This window comes from Silurus aristotelis (assembly GCF_946808225.1).
Source record: "Silurus aristotelis genome assembly, chromosome: 19".
NCBI classification, from domain to species: Eukaryota; Metazoa; Chordata; class Actinopteri; order Siluriformes; family Siluridae; genus Silurus; species Silurus aristotelis.
In genome coordinates this window covers 10918788-10935001 of record NC_139592.1, presented here as the reverse complement: position 1 = coordinate 10935001, position 16214 = coordinate 10918788, and the positions used below count along the sequence as shown (strand labels likewise).

Sequence of the window (16214 nt, the reverse complement as noted above, 5' to 3'; positions counted from 1 at the left end):
GAAACAATTCATAATCAAAACAGTTTGATTTTATTAACTACTGAGCGTTTAGTTTCACAGAACCAATAGTATGGTAAGTGTGAAGTGCTTAGTTGGCATGCAGTGCCTTCCAGCGGTTCAGAGGCCCATGGCTGGGGACGTATTTGACTCCACAACCATCAGGGATCACACGCTTCTCCTGCAGCAGGTCATCAAAGTCACAGGCATTAAACTTGGTAAAGCCATACTTCTTAGAGATGTGGATCTGAAGAGGAAAAACAGGAGGCAATTGTAAAGCTGAGCTTAAAGTCCGTAACAGAAATTGTCCCAACAGTCCCAAACAATACAATAACATTCCCATCTGAATCAAAAACAAATATGTAAATGCATTAACACCGTGGCATGTGACATACCTTCTGACGCCCAGGGAACTTGAACTTGGCTCTCCTCAAAGCCTCAATGATATGTTCCTTGTTCTGGGCCTTTGTGCGCACAGACATGATGACCTGTCCGATGTTCACACGGGCCACTGTGCCCTGTGGTTTCCCGAAGGCACCACGCATTCCAGTCTGGAGCCTGGAAAGAAACAATACAAAGTAAAACTTGTGTACAAAAATGTACCAAGTAAGACCTTTAAATACCTGGAGATTTTGTTTCAATGGTCCCTTAAAGGACCCAGCACTTCACAGGCTGGGCTCATACACAACCAAAGATTCAATGTCTGCAGCTTTTGCACACCAGAGCAGTACAAACAACCAAGCTGGTCGGCTTAATAAGCTGCAGGTGTAGTTTTATCCCTGACCAAACTCACCTATCAGCTCCAGCACAGGATAACATTTTGTTGATGCGGATGACATGGAATGGGTGCAGGCGCACACGGATGTGGAAGCCATCTTTGCCACATGTCTTCACCATGTATTTGTTGGCACAGATACGGGCGGCCTCAAGAGCTACACAACGCCAAATATAAAATTTTACACTAGTAAAGAAAAAGCAAAATAATCTGGCAGTCTTAAGCTCTTGACAACTTTGAGCATGCCTGGATATCTTAACTCCTCACTTACCCTCAGAGGACAGCTGTTCATACTCATCAGACACCATATGACCACACAAGGGGAATTCATCCACCTTAGCCTTCTTTCTGCCCAAGTCAAAGATCCTGATCTTGGGATCTGAGTAAAGCAGAGAAAAGAGCACATTTACATCAGCTCAGTTTGCACCACCCCTGTTCAGGACACAGTTTAATTCTTTTCTGAAGCAAACAGCAGTGCTGCATTAACATGCACCTTTGTAAATTAGCAATCGAGTGTGAAATAAAGGCTATAGTCTAATGTGCATCACTATTATCTTGTTTAATAATGTACCTTCCTGAAATTCACCTCATTAAATTTACAGAAATGAACTATAAATGTCCCAGGTTTGATTCAAAGCAAAACTAAAGATCGGTGACGTCATATATATATATATAAAAAAAAAAAGAATAGGTAAGCCATCTCCGCCTTTTTTTGTGAATGCCTTTAATACTGTGCAACTAACTTTTTTGTATTAGATTGTAATAAAGTGTGTACAACTAGGCAAACTTTAGACTGTCGACATTTGATCACCCAGTTTAAATTATTTCCAATTAAACCAGTGCATGTTCTTACCAGGCACACCCCGACAGAAACGGGACTTGGGGTAAGGCTTGTTCTTGCAGTATCTGTAACTGGAGGTAAAAGAAATTATCAGAAATAATTCACCTGTTTTAATGATTATAGATATAAAAAGAAAATACGGAGAATTTATTCACTGCAGAAAAGCGTGATCTGAAGCAGTCTGTCGAAGTAAATCTATTAGGCATTAAGGATAATCATCTAACTGCAGGTATATCTAATGTCATTAATGACATTTTAAAAAAGATTAGCCGATTTTACTAGTGCTCCTGTGCTGGTTTTCAATCTAAACAGTCACAGGCGAACCCACTGCTACTAGTTAGCAGGCGGCTAAAGCCAGGCCAGAAGCCGCACATGGTTAGCGCGTCCTGCCATTTTTTTTTTTAGCTCCCCGCTCTTTACACACAACAGCGGATAAAACAAAACATACCAACGGGCTGGACGGCGGCCCATGGCTGCGACCTGAAATAAACACAAACACCGTTAATTTTATGAAGGCAAAAGCCGCGGAAACGTATACTCTAATACAATTTTAACCAGTTTTCTCAAGAACACCACTCAGCCCCGTCCGTCCACGCACTCACCTAATGGCGGAAAGGAAGTAGCTCACATTTCCGCCGCGTCATATCACGAAGAAAACGTCACATCCGCCCGCATAGGCGGATTCGCCCTCTGAACAGAAACAAAACATTTATACAACAAAGTCCAAAATGAATCCTTATCCACACGTGTTTTTTAATACTAAAATGAAGCAAAAAAGAAAAATTACATTTGTACAAAGCCATTTACAAGGAGAAATAAACATTTTCATTGCAATACTGTTGTGCAAATGTGTGTAATTACAAACAGAAAAGGAGAAATGCTTTCCTTCTATCTATTTTAATGTCAATATACAGTAAATACACTATCCATCAAACAAAAATCTGTATATTTCATTATAGCTTATTTTATCTAATTAAATGAAGGTAATTAAAAAACGTCTGCAGTCTACAGCTGTGTTGGTTCTTTGTTAATATTATTTTAAAAAAAAATGTGCTTAGATTTACCATAAATTTTACTTTGATTCTAAAAGGCTGAGGCTAATGTGTCAACAAATATTTGTGCTACTGTTGTGGTACTGGACTCTAAAGAAATTTTAAAGGGTATATATGGTTGGTTTTCGTTCAGGAAGGCAGATGCTACTACCTTTAAAAGGAGTAGCTCAGTGGTTAAGACTTTGGAGTTCTGATCAGAAGGCTGTGACTTCAAATCCCACCACCATTAAGGTGCCACTGCTGGGCTTTTAAGCATGGCCCCTAACCTTAACTGCTTGGTTGTATAAATAATTGTAAGTGACACTGTATAAGGGCATCTGCCAAATGCCTTAAATGTAAATGTTTACCTCAGCTAGCTGATTAGGAATAGTGCATCTTTTCCTATGTCTTACAGAAGCAATCTGCAAAATAAAAAGGGTGGTTTATTTGAACCAGCTGCTCTGGCTTGCTCATAGGGCAGCCAACATTCATAGTTACTATTTAGTGCTGGTTTTCTTCATTTTGCTCATGGGATTAACAGCACTCAGGTCCTCTCTGCTATCACTGTAGGCTACTAGATGAAAGACATTTGCTCATTTCAAGCTAGTATTATGGGCACCAATTGCGAAGGGAAATAAAAAAAAAAGTTATCTACAAACAGATTTTCTTTTTTGTCCAGCCAGATGGCTGAGTCAAGTTTTCCCTAAGAATGTCTCAATCGACACAGTCGATTGCAGACTGGCTAACACAAATGTCATGCTTTCATCAGAAAAACTGCTAAACACACCAAATTCAATATTAAAGAGATAAGGTTAAAGTAAGAGGAAAGAAAGAATGGGAAAGTAAGAAAAAATGAAAGAAAAGGGGGAAACATAACATTTTTGAAAAGTAAGATGACAAGCTGTAGTTTAGTATCTAACCACCAGATGGCACTCACTTCAAGTATTGCATTTCTTTGTTTGTCAAAGAAAATAGTTCATTCGATCCTTACATTTATCAAATGATAAAATACAAGAAACAGCACAAAAAAGCTATAATTATCTTTGTACATTATTAGCTTAATGCACTTCCAATTCAGATGCTTCCTAAAGACACCAGATGGTGTAGAAGACACAGATTGTTTGTCTACTGATTACTGAGTCAAACAACGGTTCTATATTTGTATAAAATAAGTTGTTATTTGGTCCACATTCTGTAGAACACTGAACACACACAAGAGGGCGACAAAGACGGTTTAAATTATTTTATCCTTAAACCAGTTACTTCCTGTTCCTACCAAAAGATGACTCTGTTGTTTCAGTAATACAGCACGCTGATAAAAAAAAAATCCCCTTTCTTCTCTTAATTTTCAAGAGGCATGACCTCACATGTCTAAACTCTGGATAATGAAGAACAAATGTTGGGGTGGCCTTTGGATTTTCTTTTTTGCTATCACTAACATTTGTTCTTGAGCAATGCAGATATGACATGACTGCACAAACATTTCCTCTGATCCACCTTTGATGGTGCAACTCTAAAGTCAATTGTGCAGTCTGTGGAATCTAAAATAACAATAACCACGAAGGATAACAATAAAAAGTCAACAAGACAAATTTGTTTACAATAAAGAGAGACAGGACAAAGAAAACTTGATTATTTTTCTAAGGGAACTCAGTTTATAAAGAACTGGCATTGAACCTTTACCACATTCTTTAGTGTTACATCCTGGATCTTTTTTTAAATTTCATTAGCAAAATATGGTTAACAAAAGTACAAGGAAACAAATACTATTGAAAGGCAATGTAATTATTCAAACTTTACTAGAAATATATAACCAAAACTCTTTAAGCAATACAAACTATTCATCTTGCCTCCTCCTGCTGCATTCCTGACCTAAGTGGGGCAAACAAATATTCCTTGCCTTAGATGGGACTGTGCTCAGGTTAGCAACAGCTTTTACTCCCATACATATTATTCTTATACCTCTTATTCCACTAACTAAAACATGAATTGTGTTAATATATGTTGAGAATTCAGTCTTTGTTTCAGAGATATTCTTTAGAAGTTTATGACTTTGCATTTGTTACACAGTCCAGTAGAACATTTTGTGGAGCTATAATGAGATGAATTTCTTTATTTATGTAGTCTGTAAAAAAAAAAAAAAACATTTATTTAAAAACTTTTTTTATTTTCTGTATCAATATTTAGCCGGTTTCTAAATATATATGATACCCAGTCCCTTTCCATTTTTCTAAAATTTTTTCTCATACGACACATTTTATGCACAAGATAAGGCACCGCCCAATTCAGTTCTCAGTATGGTTGAAAGGTTTCCTCTGTGGTCATGTTTGAATTGTAATTTCATATACAAACAACATATGCAACATTATTTTGCTAATCTTCTGACTTGATCGTGGTTTTAGCTTCATTTGTTAGCCACAGTTTGCACCACACCCAATCACACATTGCGTGAAAGCGTAGTGAACAGTTCCACCCTGTGCATTAGCACTTCTGCAGTCCAAGGTTCATGACACGAAAAATGCACTTAGCATGCACATTTAAGTATATGCAACACTGTCTTTTTTTAAATCAATTTTGTGTGTAGATAGGAGAGGACATGTGCTCTCAGAGAGTATTGTAGAAATCAACTCGACATATGAATATGGAAAGGCAGAGGTCACAAAGTGGTTAACTTATAAACACAGGTCTATGATAAGAGCCATAAAAAAAATGACTGATGGGCAAAGAGGTTAAAGCAAAAACAACAACAACAACAAAACTAAGAAGTTAAACTATGATGCATTTTTATCCAGACAATTCTGTAAGAATGAAAAATTCATATACATATTCACATCTTGGTTGGTGAGAGAACTACATACATAGAGGGTGTATTCGCAAGCTTGCATTCACTGTTACTCTGATTGATAATCTCTTTGTATAAAGAATGAATGGAATGCAAGAAATATATTTTTTTAAAGCAACAGGTAAAAAACAAACAAAAACCAGTAAATTATATATTTGTGTTCGTGACCTAACTTTGTTGCTTGTGTAAATCACAACAAAGCACAACGTTACAAGATAACAAATAAAGATATAATTGGTCATTGAGTGATCATGACAAATATTCATAATGAAGTTGGATGATGGCTTTCCACAAACACATCTTGCTTCTAATCAAGGATTAAACATGGAGTCGAGAGGGTAAGATTATTTCATATATTTTGAATCACGAAGGTTTAATTAAATACAAAAAAATACAATTGTAATTTAAAACATTAAACCTTGAAAAATAACTATAATGGTACTAATATTTTGCTTCAGATCACCTAGTGGTTACTTCTTCCCTAAAAAAAAACACAGAGTACGCAAAATCCTCTTGTATATAGTAATCTGGCTAAATAACAGGAAACAAATGTGTACTTGTCGCCCTGGCAATTGGTGCCAGCTTTGTAAACAGAAATATATGTAGAACTTGGGCAGATGACACATAACGCTTAACAAAATTCCTATAAACTATTACTAAGAAGTGTTATGCCATGACTTCCTTTGTGTTTTCTCCCCCCCCTCCCCCTCTCTCTCTCTCTCTCTCTCTCTCTCTCTCTCTCTCTCTCTCTCTCTCTCTCTCTCTCTCTCTCTCTCTCTCTGTGTGTGTTACGATGTGAGACGTGAGGAGGGGCAGCTTGTCAGCACAAGTTTGTGCTTCAGAGCTGACTGCCTCAGACATGAGATCATATGATGTCATTCAGGTTCACTAGCAAGCACATACATTGATATGCACTGCATTCCATGCGTGTGTGTGTGTTTGTGTGTGTGTGTGTGTTTGTGTGTTTCAAAACAATTCCCTATCAAAGCTTTATACGGAAAAGAAAAAACTTAACAGCGCTAGAAAAATTTTTATGCTATCATTTATATGATATTCATTTTTTGTGCCATGTCTGCATTCATGCTAGACAACTTTTTTTATTCTCAACCAATACCCTCTTACACAATTGTGGCTTTTTGTGTGTGCTGGTGTAACAGAGGTTCTGATCTAGTGTGAAGCTAATTATCTGTCTGGAATACCTTATGAGGTCACTGTAATAGCAAATGACAGTTTTGTGTTACAAATAATGTAGGCTATTAGTCACTATAGAGTGGTTATATCTCTCATAACGTACGTGAATGAATCTCGTCACATACACACAACTGCTGATTGTGCGTGTAGGCTTGCCTGGAGCACTTGGATCATTTGTGATGAGGTGTGCATATGGTACACCAGATAAACAAGTGTTAGGATGCACTGTCATACAGTGTGACGTCAATGTTTTAATCAAACATCTGTTTTCACTGAAGCATTCTGGATGCAGGTGTCAGGGATTCACCCTGCCACGCCCCCCTCTGTAGCTGTCAGGGATTCACCCTGCCACGCCCCCGTCTGTGGCTGTCAGAGATCCACCCTGCCACGCCCCCCTCGATAGCAGTCACGCTGCTTCCCAAGATTACCGACAGCTGTGGCTCATGAAAGATCAGACTACATAAACTCACGTTCTTGAGTCACAGGCTGTCGGTCGTTGTATTGTCATGCAGGTAAATCGCGTGGCTGCTCAAACGCCGGGATTCACCGCTGGCTATTTCTCCGAACTCCATTTCCTTATTGAAGTACTCATTGCCGAAAGCTTTACTTGCATTGGGATTAGGCGTTTGACATTCGCGCTCATAGTGGATACTTCGTTACGAGCGGATGTCTGGGTTTGCTTTTGTTTTCATTGGTGTATGAGTGTTTTGTTTTTTGCACCTCAATAAAGAACATGATTGGACTTTATCTGCTTCCGCGTCTGCAGCCTGACAGAACGACCGACCTATACCGAACGCGGATTCGCCATTCCGCGATTCCGACTGCGACGGATCGGCAGCTGAACCCGGCTTCGGATTTCCTCCGGAAGCTCAGTGACGCTCCTCGCGGATCAGATCCACAGAAGCCGGATCATGAGAGCGCGGCTGCGCCACGCCCCTCAGAGAGCGCGAGGGGATTACCGGCTCGTTACTCGGGGAAAAAAGACGAATTAGGCGGATTTCTGCAAGGCATCGGCGAGTATGTGGCTGTTAACATTTCCCGGTTTCCTTCCGAACGAGCCAAGATTGCCCTCTGTATTTCCCTCCTGTCTGGTGAAGTTCTTGCCAAAGCCAGCTCACTATGGAGCGCCAAAGGGGGCAAATTCGGCTCACTCGCCGAATTCAGCGGGCTGCTTTTGGGGAAGTTGGGGATAGAGGTGGTGGATCTCCACTACAGTTCCCTTGAGGAGGAATGTGCTCCATTCCAAGGTTCTCAAGAGCACGTGGCTCCGTGCCGGATTTCCCATGAGCCTGCAGCTCAGCCCCAATGTTTTAATGAAAGGGCTGCTTCATCTCAGGATCTCTACCAGCGTGCTGCTGTGTTCCGGGGTTCTCGTGGACGCAGCACACCATCTCCGAGCGTCGGCGAGCACACCATGCCGTCACAGAGCTTCTACAGGCATGCCGCTGTGTTCCGGGGTTCTCGTGGACGCACCACACCATCTCCGAGCGTCGGCGAGCACACCATGCCGTCACAGAGCTTCTACAGGCGTGCCGCTCTGTTCCGAGGTTCCCGTGGGCGTGCCACGCCGCTACAGTGTCTCCAGGAGCGTGCTTTCCCGCCACAGAGTCTTCACGAGAGCGCCGCGCCGCCACAGAGTCTTCACGAGAGCGCCGCGCCGCCACAGAGTCTTCCCGAGAGCGCCGCGCCGCCACAGAGTCTTCCCGAGAGCGCCGCGCCGCCACAGAGTCTTCCCGAGAGCGCCGCGCCGCCACAGAGTCTTCCCGAGAGCGCCGCGCCGCCACAGAGTCTTCCCGAGAGCGCCGCGCCGCCACAGAGTCTTCCCGAGAGCGCCGCGCCGCCACAGAGTCTTCCCGAGAGCGCCGCGCCGCCACAGAGTCTTCCCGAGAGCGCCGCGCCGCCACAGAGTCTTCCCGAGAGCGCCGCGCCGCCACAGAGTCTTCCCGAGAGCGCCGCGCCGCCACAGAGTCTTCCCGAGAGCGCCGCGCCGCCACAGAGTCTTCCCGAGAGCGCCGCGCCGCGACAGAGTCTTCCCGAGAGCGCCGCGCCGCCACAGAGTCTTCCCGAGAGCGCCGCGCCGCCACAGAGTCTTCCCGAGAGCGCCGCGCCGCCACAGAGTCTTCCCGAGAGCGCCGCGCCGCCACAGAGTCTTCCCGAGAGCGCCGCGCCGCCACAGAGTCTTCCCGAGAGCGCCGCGCCGCCACAGAGTCTTCCCGAGAGCGCCGCGCCGCCACAGAGTCTTCCCGAGAGCGCCGCGCCGCCACAGAGTCTTCCCGAGAGCGCCGCGCCGCCACAGAGTCTTCCCGAGAGCGCCGCGCCGCCACAGAGTCTTCCCGAGAGCGCCGCGCCGCCACAGAGTCTTCCCGAGAGCGCCGCGCCGCCACAGAGTCTTCCCGAGAGCGCCGCGCCGCCACAGAGTCTTCCCGAGAGGTCCCTCAGAGGGTGGTACGACGTTCCTGGTCTCCGCCCGGGACGTCCTCCACTCCCCGGTCATTGTCATGGTTGGCGTCCAGTTCCGGTTCCCCGCCATGGAGATCGCTCCGGCTTCAATCCCCGCCAGGGGCTTTACTCAGCCTCCCGTCAGCACCGAGGGCGTGGCTCCGTTCCGGATCCTCCTGCAAGGTGTTCCATGCCGGCTCTCCGCAGAGGATGCTCACCAGGCCTCCGTTGCTCCCAGGCGTCTAAGGAGGCCTTTCTCGGAGTGCCCTGGCCCGCCTGGCATAGGTGGGTTTTGGGGCGTCAGGTGTCGCCCCTGGATGGGGGGGTACTGTCAGGGATTCACCCTGCCACGCCCCCCTCTGTAGCTGTCAGGGATTCACCCTGCCACGCCCCCGTCTGTGGCTGTCAGAGATCCACCCTGCCACGCCCCCCTCGATAGCAGTCACGCTGCTTCCCAAGATTACCGACAGCTGTGGCTCATGAAAGATCAGACTACATAAACTCACGTTCTTGAGTCACAGGCTGTCGGTCGTTGTATTGTCATGCAGGTAAATCGCGTGGCTGCTCAAACGCCGGGATTCACCGCTGGCTATTTCTCCGAACTCCATTTCCTTATTGAAGTACTCATTGCCGAAAGCTTTACTTGCATTGGGATTAGGCGTTTGACATTCGCGCTCATAGTGGATACTTCGTTACGAGCGGATGTCTGGGTTTGCTTTTGTTTTCATTGGTGTATGAGTTTTGTTTTTTGCACCTCAATAAAGAACATGATTGGACTTTATCTGCTTCCGCGTCTGCAGCCTGACAGCAGGTGCCACTACCTGTTCCATTCCACTTATTACAGTGAATGGACCATTTGATAGCGTGACAATGAGATCCGCCTTTGAACTGCTTGTTATTATTAATAATTTATTGTTTTAGTTATTAACAGTTACACTAAACATCCAAACAAAACATCATCATTACTTTTCACATTTCCTTAGCGTTTCTCAAAAACTTATTTCTGCTTTGTCATCCAAAGAGATTTATCCGCATTCCTGTTTGCATCAGTGTGTGTGGTTTGGTTTGTTTAATAGAGTGAGAGATAGTTATTTTACAGAAAGGGGTCAGTCATTCATAGCTGCACTGCTATCAACCCCTCCACATTCCTCCTCCCAAATAAGGAGAAAAATACTGGATCTCTCTCTCTCTCTCTCCAACTCAATCCCCCTGTTTGAGAGAGAGTAACTTAGATTTATATATTTATTGGCTCATTTTATTATTTTTATAAGTGTGTGCTGGTATATTCAACTAACAAGATATTTCTCATTACATTTTAGCGCTGCCTTCATTTGTCGACTGCAGTTTGCTTGTTTAATTGAAGCCAATGTTATTGTGTTGGCTTTCTCTGTCCCGGGGCTTATATACAGATGGTGTTATGGTTGGGCGCTGATATTGGATGCACCAGGGAGAATGGTGCTGCAGTCTATCTGAGTCCAGGAAGGCATTAGTATTGATGTGAGGTGCTCAGAGGAGGCCATGGCTCCAGTTTGCTGATCTGAAATAACAATCAGTCTTGGGGTTATATGCAGTAGAGGTTAGAGGAAGGCTGACTGAATATCATTGCTATATGTAGGATAAAACTTTGACCAAGATAAACAAGCTGTTTTGCAGTTCTTTTTTAATCTTCCAATGTCAAATACAGCAATAGACCTACTAAAATAAGGTAATGATTCATGGTTTCTGGTATACTGCTATTTGATAAATGGTCATTACAGTGATGTGTAAAACACACAGATAGATAGATAGATAGATGGATAGATGGATAGATGGATAGATAGATAGATGGATGGATGGATGGATGGATATTTAGGACCCTTAGTTTGAACTTTCAGCACAGCAGCAAGCAGGATGGATAAATTGCAATTACATGTGCATGTGTGCATGATTGTCTTTAAACTGAAAATCAAACTGAAACTCACACACACTCACTCAACTGTGTTACTGAACTGTTACAAACCTGCTGGTATACTGCTATTTGATAAATGGTCATTACAGTGATGTGTAAAACACAGATAGATAGATAGATAGATAGATAGATAGATAGATAGATAGATAGATAGATAGATAGATAGATAGATAGATAGATAGATAGATAGATGGATAGATAGATAGATGGATAGATGGATGGATGGATGGATGGATGGATTACAGCTGTGAACTGTTACAAACCTGAACTTAAACAGACACTCAATACTCATTTCAATTCCATACACATCCATGTCCACAGCACCACCCATATTATATTATATTATTATAATTTGTGTTTTTGTGTATCTGTCTTACACTGTCTTGTAATGTCTCTTTGCACTGTCTTCTGTCTTGCAGTAGGTTTCCACTAGTTTGGACATCATGCACTTTATTTGGATAGGACAACTCACTTAAGTCCTTAGCTCTGTGTTCTGTATGTAGCTCTATGTTGTGTGATGTAGCACCAGAGTTTTGTCCCATATATATATATATATATATATATATATATATATATATATATATATATATATATATGGTTGAAATGACAGTAAAGCTTCTTGACCTTGAAGAATCACTCTGGATTCTTAACGATAAATGAACTAAGGAACAAACAAATGAACAAACTTATTGTCTTCCATGACATCAGTCCTGTCTCTGATTGCTAATCTGTGATTTAATGGTAAAATATTGCAAATATTCTTCCGTGATATTGACATTTATAATGTTTTTGCACTTTAAGTTGTTTTCAGGACAGGAAAAAGAAACAAGAAATGCTGATTCATCATATAGCGGTTATATAGTATGTAGCATTTAATAGAAAACTATATTAAGACTCATTTAATGGCCTTCTGATTGTATGCGATTTACTTGAATCAATAAGTGGACTCTTTGAAACCATTATAACAATTAGATCCTGATCGAAATACATTAAGTGGAATACAACTGGCAACTGTGCCAACTCCCTAGTTAAACTACAAGTAGATTTTCTTAGGAAGGTCAGATTAGTTTTAAAAGTACATGTTCACTTTAAATAAAGGTTCAAAACATTAGAAAAGGGCACATTTTAGTGGCTTTAAATGTTTTAGAGTCCTGGAATTTAATTGAGTGCACAGTTTTCAGCACATAAAGCACTTCAAGGACTGAATTAAAGTAATGTAAGTGAAATCAACAATTATATGGGGCAAACAACAGAAGAATAAGGGTTTGTTTTGAATGTATCTTATAGCTAAGCATACATCTTCAAATCCTCATTGTGTATTTTACTGTTTCATCTGTAATATTGTTTGTGTGTGTGTCTGTGTGTGTGTGTGTGTGTGTGTGTGTGTGTGTGCGCGCGTGCGCGTGTGTGTGTGTGTGTTTGTATGTGTACATTTTGACTTTTCTTGCTTGGTGGGGAAAAATGTTATTATGGAGAAATGTACATATGTAAGTTTTGCCCATAGGTTTTGTTTTGTTCTGATTCTTTTTTGCCATTCTTTTTTGTTTTGTCTGTGTATTAGGGGAGAGACAGCAACTCTGTGTGTGTGTGTGTGTGTGTTGGCAACTAGATAAAATTCTCATGCTTTTACAGTGTCTTCTGAACAATGCAGCTGCGTGTGTGTGTGTGTGTGTGTGTGTGTGTGTGTGTGTGTGTGTGTGTGTGTGTAGGATATTCTGATTAGATTAAAGCTAGTCAAATCCTTTAACAACATAAGATGAGGTTCTGTTGCTTTGCTATGTTGAGTGCGTTGGAGCTCTGTCCCCACTTCACTGCTGTCTAATTTACCCTATAATACATCAGATGTCAGAAGTACCCATGGATAATTTACAGCAGGACGGCATGTATTTGGTGCATATAGACAACAGATATAAAAAAAGCCCACAGATGGTTTACAGGAAGCAACCAGCTTTGTGCTCAAGTTTCCATTTAGTAACACTTAAAGCAATCTATGCAAGCTGAATTTTTCTGGATTAAGAGCATTGCATCGAGATCAGTGATCCCCCTTCTCACTGTCTGTCTGTCTGTCTGTCTGTCTGTCTGTCTGTCTCTCTCTCTCTTCTCTCTCTCTCTCTCTCTCTCTCTCTCTCTCTCTCTCTCTCTCTCTCTCTCTCTCTCTCTCTCTTCAGGAGAAAGAATGAGATAGAGAGAGAGAAAGCCTACCATAAATGGTTGTGTTTGTAGAGAGGGAAAGGGCAAGTGTGTGAGTGAGTGCATGTGTATGTATCTGTTTGTCTGTGTGTCGGATTCTGAATCTATGAAAGTATGCCTGTTCTCTGTCGTATGTGTGTTTGTCCTTCATTACTAAGACTCCACAACAAAAAAGATAATCAAAAACATCACATGATTATAAAGTTAGTTTATTTGGGTGTTGATCTTTCTTTGATTGTGTGCTGCTGGAGGGAATACAGAAAGGGAAAGAGAAAGTGAGGGAGTAAGAGATTTCCCGGCAATACTGCCCATTAGCAGCAAAGAGATTATTTGGCTCTCATTAACTCTCAGACGTGCAGTAAGATTACCTTTAAAAGGGTTTAATAAAACATCTAAACCAGGTAGGGTGGACACACACACACACACACACACACACACACACACACACACACACACACACACACACTCTCTCTCTCTCTCTCTCTCTCTCTCACACACACACACACACACACACACACACACACACAGTAAAGAGATGCACAGTCTAAGACTAAAACTTCTCTAAAATGATAATAGGAATGACCATACAACACTGCCACAATGCCTTCTTTCAGTGATTTACCCGAAACACAAACATATAAAACATATAAACAGCCCTTTAATTTGTCTGGCCATTTAAAGACAAACTACAGATATGCTAGTCATAGATGCTAGCTAATATATTTAGTTGTTTAGTAACATAAAATGTAATCTAACTCAAATTTAGCACAAAGAAAGAAAACTAGCTTTGCATCTTATAAACATGTCTGCATTAAAGAAAGAGAGAGTGGGCAAAATAAATTCTTTGTGACATACTATTATAATACATTATACATCATACATTATAATTCGCCAAGGTTTACAATATCTCAGCTAGCAGAATTCTATTACATGTTGGGCAAATGTCTGAAAAATTCCCTCTGAGAGAGCAGCACAAAGGCAAAAATCCTTCTTGCAAACAGCACCCCCTCACAAATGTGGAGACTCAAGGACAAATACTGAATTACAAACCTAACAAACCAAAGCAAATAAAATAATCAGTGACTTATCAGGTGTGGAACATGTCAACGATTCATAAAACTCTGCTTTGTCTAAGTGGCCCCAACTAAACACTTCCACTCAGTCAGACGTCATCAGTGTTTGTGAGTATGTGAGACAAAGCTAGAACTCTTATGCATTGTTGAAATGTGCCTAGATTTGTGGGGATTTAGCGTGCACATGTTCTCTCCAGTGTTTGGAGAGAATTACGTCTGGCAAATGTAACCACAACCGTCTTAAAATAGCACGTGGATTGCAGCCTCCTTCTGTTACTGTAACAGAATCATAGCTTCATTTTTCTAGCACTTTTCTAAATTGATGTGAGGTAAGCATCTGTGACAATCTTAGGATTTTATCATCCTTGTAGATACTGCAATCATAAATATAAAGCAGTAATGCTGCTCCAGGTTTCTTGCCTAACATTTACTAGTTTTGCCTAACTTGCCTGTCTATTGAGCTGTTAAACATATAAACATATTCTAAACATATAAAACCTACAACACATGCTAGGACAAAATTCATCCTGTGGTAATAGAAAATAGATTGCAGTCACAATCATGCAAATTATAACTTCACATGTGTCTACCTTAATACAAAAAAAGTTAAAAAAAAAATAAAATAAAAGAGTTTTAATTATCAACTGGCACATGAAATGCCACTGAAACTAAGTAAAAAAAGAAAAAAAAAATTTTTTTGTACTATTTTCTGTAGGTGCTTGTAAAGTTACTTTAATTGCTTTGAAACATTATTTTTCTGTATGGGTTTAAGCAAAAAGGAATTAACATGGCAAAGTCTGTGACATTATAGTTACACTAAATCTGAACTCATAACTGAGTAGTTTTCTGGAATCTCACCAGGCTGTTTTTTAAGCAAAAGTCAATTTGACACTCTTCGAGTTACAACAGCAAATCGTATCACTTAGTAATGCTGCTATAATTTAATTTGTAATACAACATTTAAAACCATTTAAAAAATGTGCGACCTGCTTAAAAAATCTTAAAAACAGCACTGAATCCCATCGTGTGCTTTGCTTCATTGTATCCTCTGGTTCTCTCCTGTATTTGGGAAAGATTACTCTGATCTTAAACATCACATTACAGACTCTGACTCATATAATATCCACTTACAATTCAACAGATGATACATACTTGCTTATTTCCTCTAAGTGAGTGTGTGTGGGCATAGTTTGCCCACACACCATGTGGTAATGTGCAGTGTGTAAATGCCCTCACATACAGTAGGAAGGAACATCTTACTAGTTGTCCTAACATCAGGAGTTTGCCATTTTGAATCCCAATGATGCAAAAGCCATCCCTGTGAGGGAACCAAATAATGGCAGCAATAAATGATCGTGCCGTCTGAGTGGAAAGCATGGTATTTTGCCCTGGCATATTACCCTATCAATCATAATGTCACTTGTCAATCATGCACATTTGTGACCCTATGTATGTGGAAGAGGGCAGAAAAGTACTTTCATACAAATGTGTCACAGTACATTGTGATACAGTCTGAACAGCAGTTTGGATAGATGTTACAGGTATCTGTCTCCATGGGTCTTGGAGAGGGCAGTTGTTAACATTTACACTATATTGTATAATAGATGGGAACTGGATTTGGGTGGTAAACTAATTGGGAAAAGAGAAATTACTTATCTTAAGTTCATTCTTATGATTGTTCTTTCTTGATGCTTCATATCTATAAGGTTCTTGCTGTCCATCTCTGCATCTCAGACAGTTCCTAAACCTTTGCTAACAACTCTAGTAGACTTTATCAACTAAGGCCTTGAAAAAAAACACACTTAATTCCGCAGGAATGCCTAGCTGTCCCCTGTCTCACAGAATAAATGGATATGTAACCACTGTCATATTCCAGCGTTAAAGTCT

The 16214-nt window shown here is 41.3% G+C and overlaps 1 protein-coding gene across 1 annotated transcript; it reads right to left on the bottom strand.

The window, feature by feature from the left end:
• Positions 1–17: 17 nt before the first annotated feature.
• Positions 18–2226, bottom strand: rpl10 (ribosomal protein L10). The gene is made up of 6 exons (XM_083570059.1): positions 2062–2226; positions 1626–1684; positions 1044–1151; positions 791–929; positions 393–555; positions 18–244 (listed from the first exon to the last, which is right to left on the bottom strand). Exons 1-6 carry the CDS (start codon positions 2082–2084, stop codon positions 89–91), a joined length of 648 nt encoding a protein of 215 aa, XP_083426185.1. The 5' UTR covers positions 2085–2226; the 3' UTR covers positions 18–88.
• Between the last annotated feature and the right edge of the window lie 13988 nt (positions 2227–16214).

Coding starts and splice junctions, on each gene's coding strand:
- rpl10 (XM_083570059.1), bottom strand. CDS start 2,084: ATGGGCCGCCGTCCAGCCCGTTG. Junction 1,685..2,061: donor GGCCGCCGTCCAGCCCGTTG/GTATGTTTTGTT, acceptor TTTTACCTCCAG/TTACAGATACTGCAAGAACA. Junction 556..790: donor TCCTGTGCTGGAGCTGATAG/GTGAGTTTGGTC, acceptor GTTTCTTTCCAG/GCTCCAGACTGGAATGCGTG.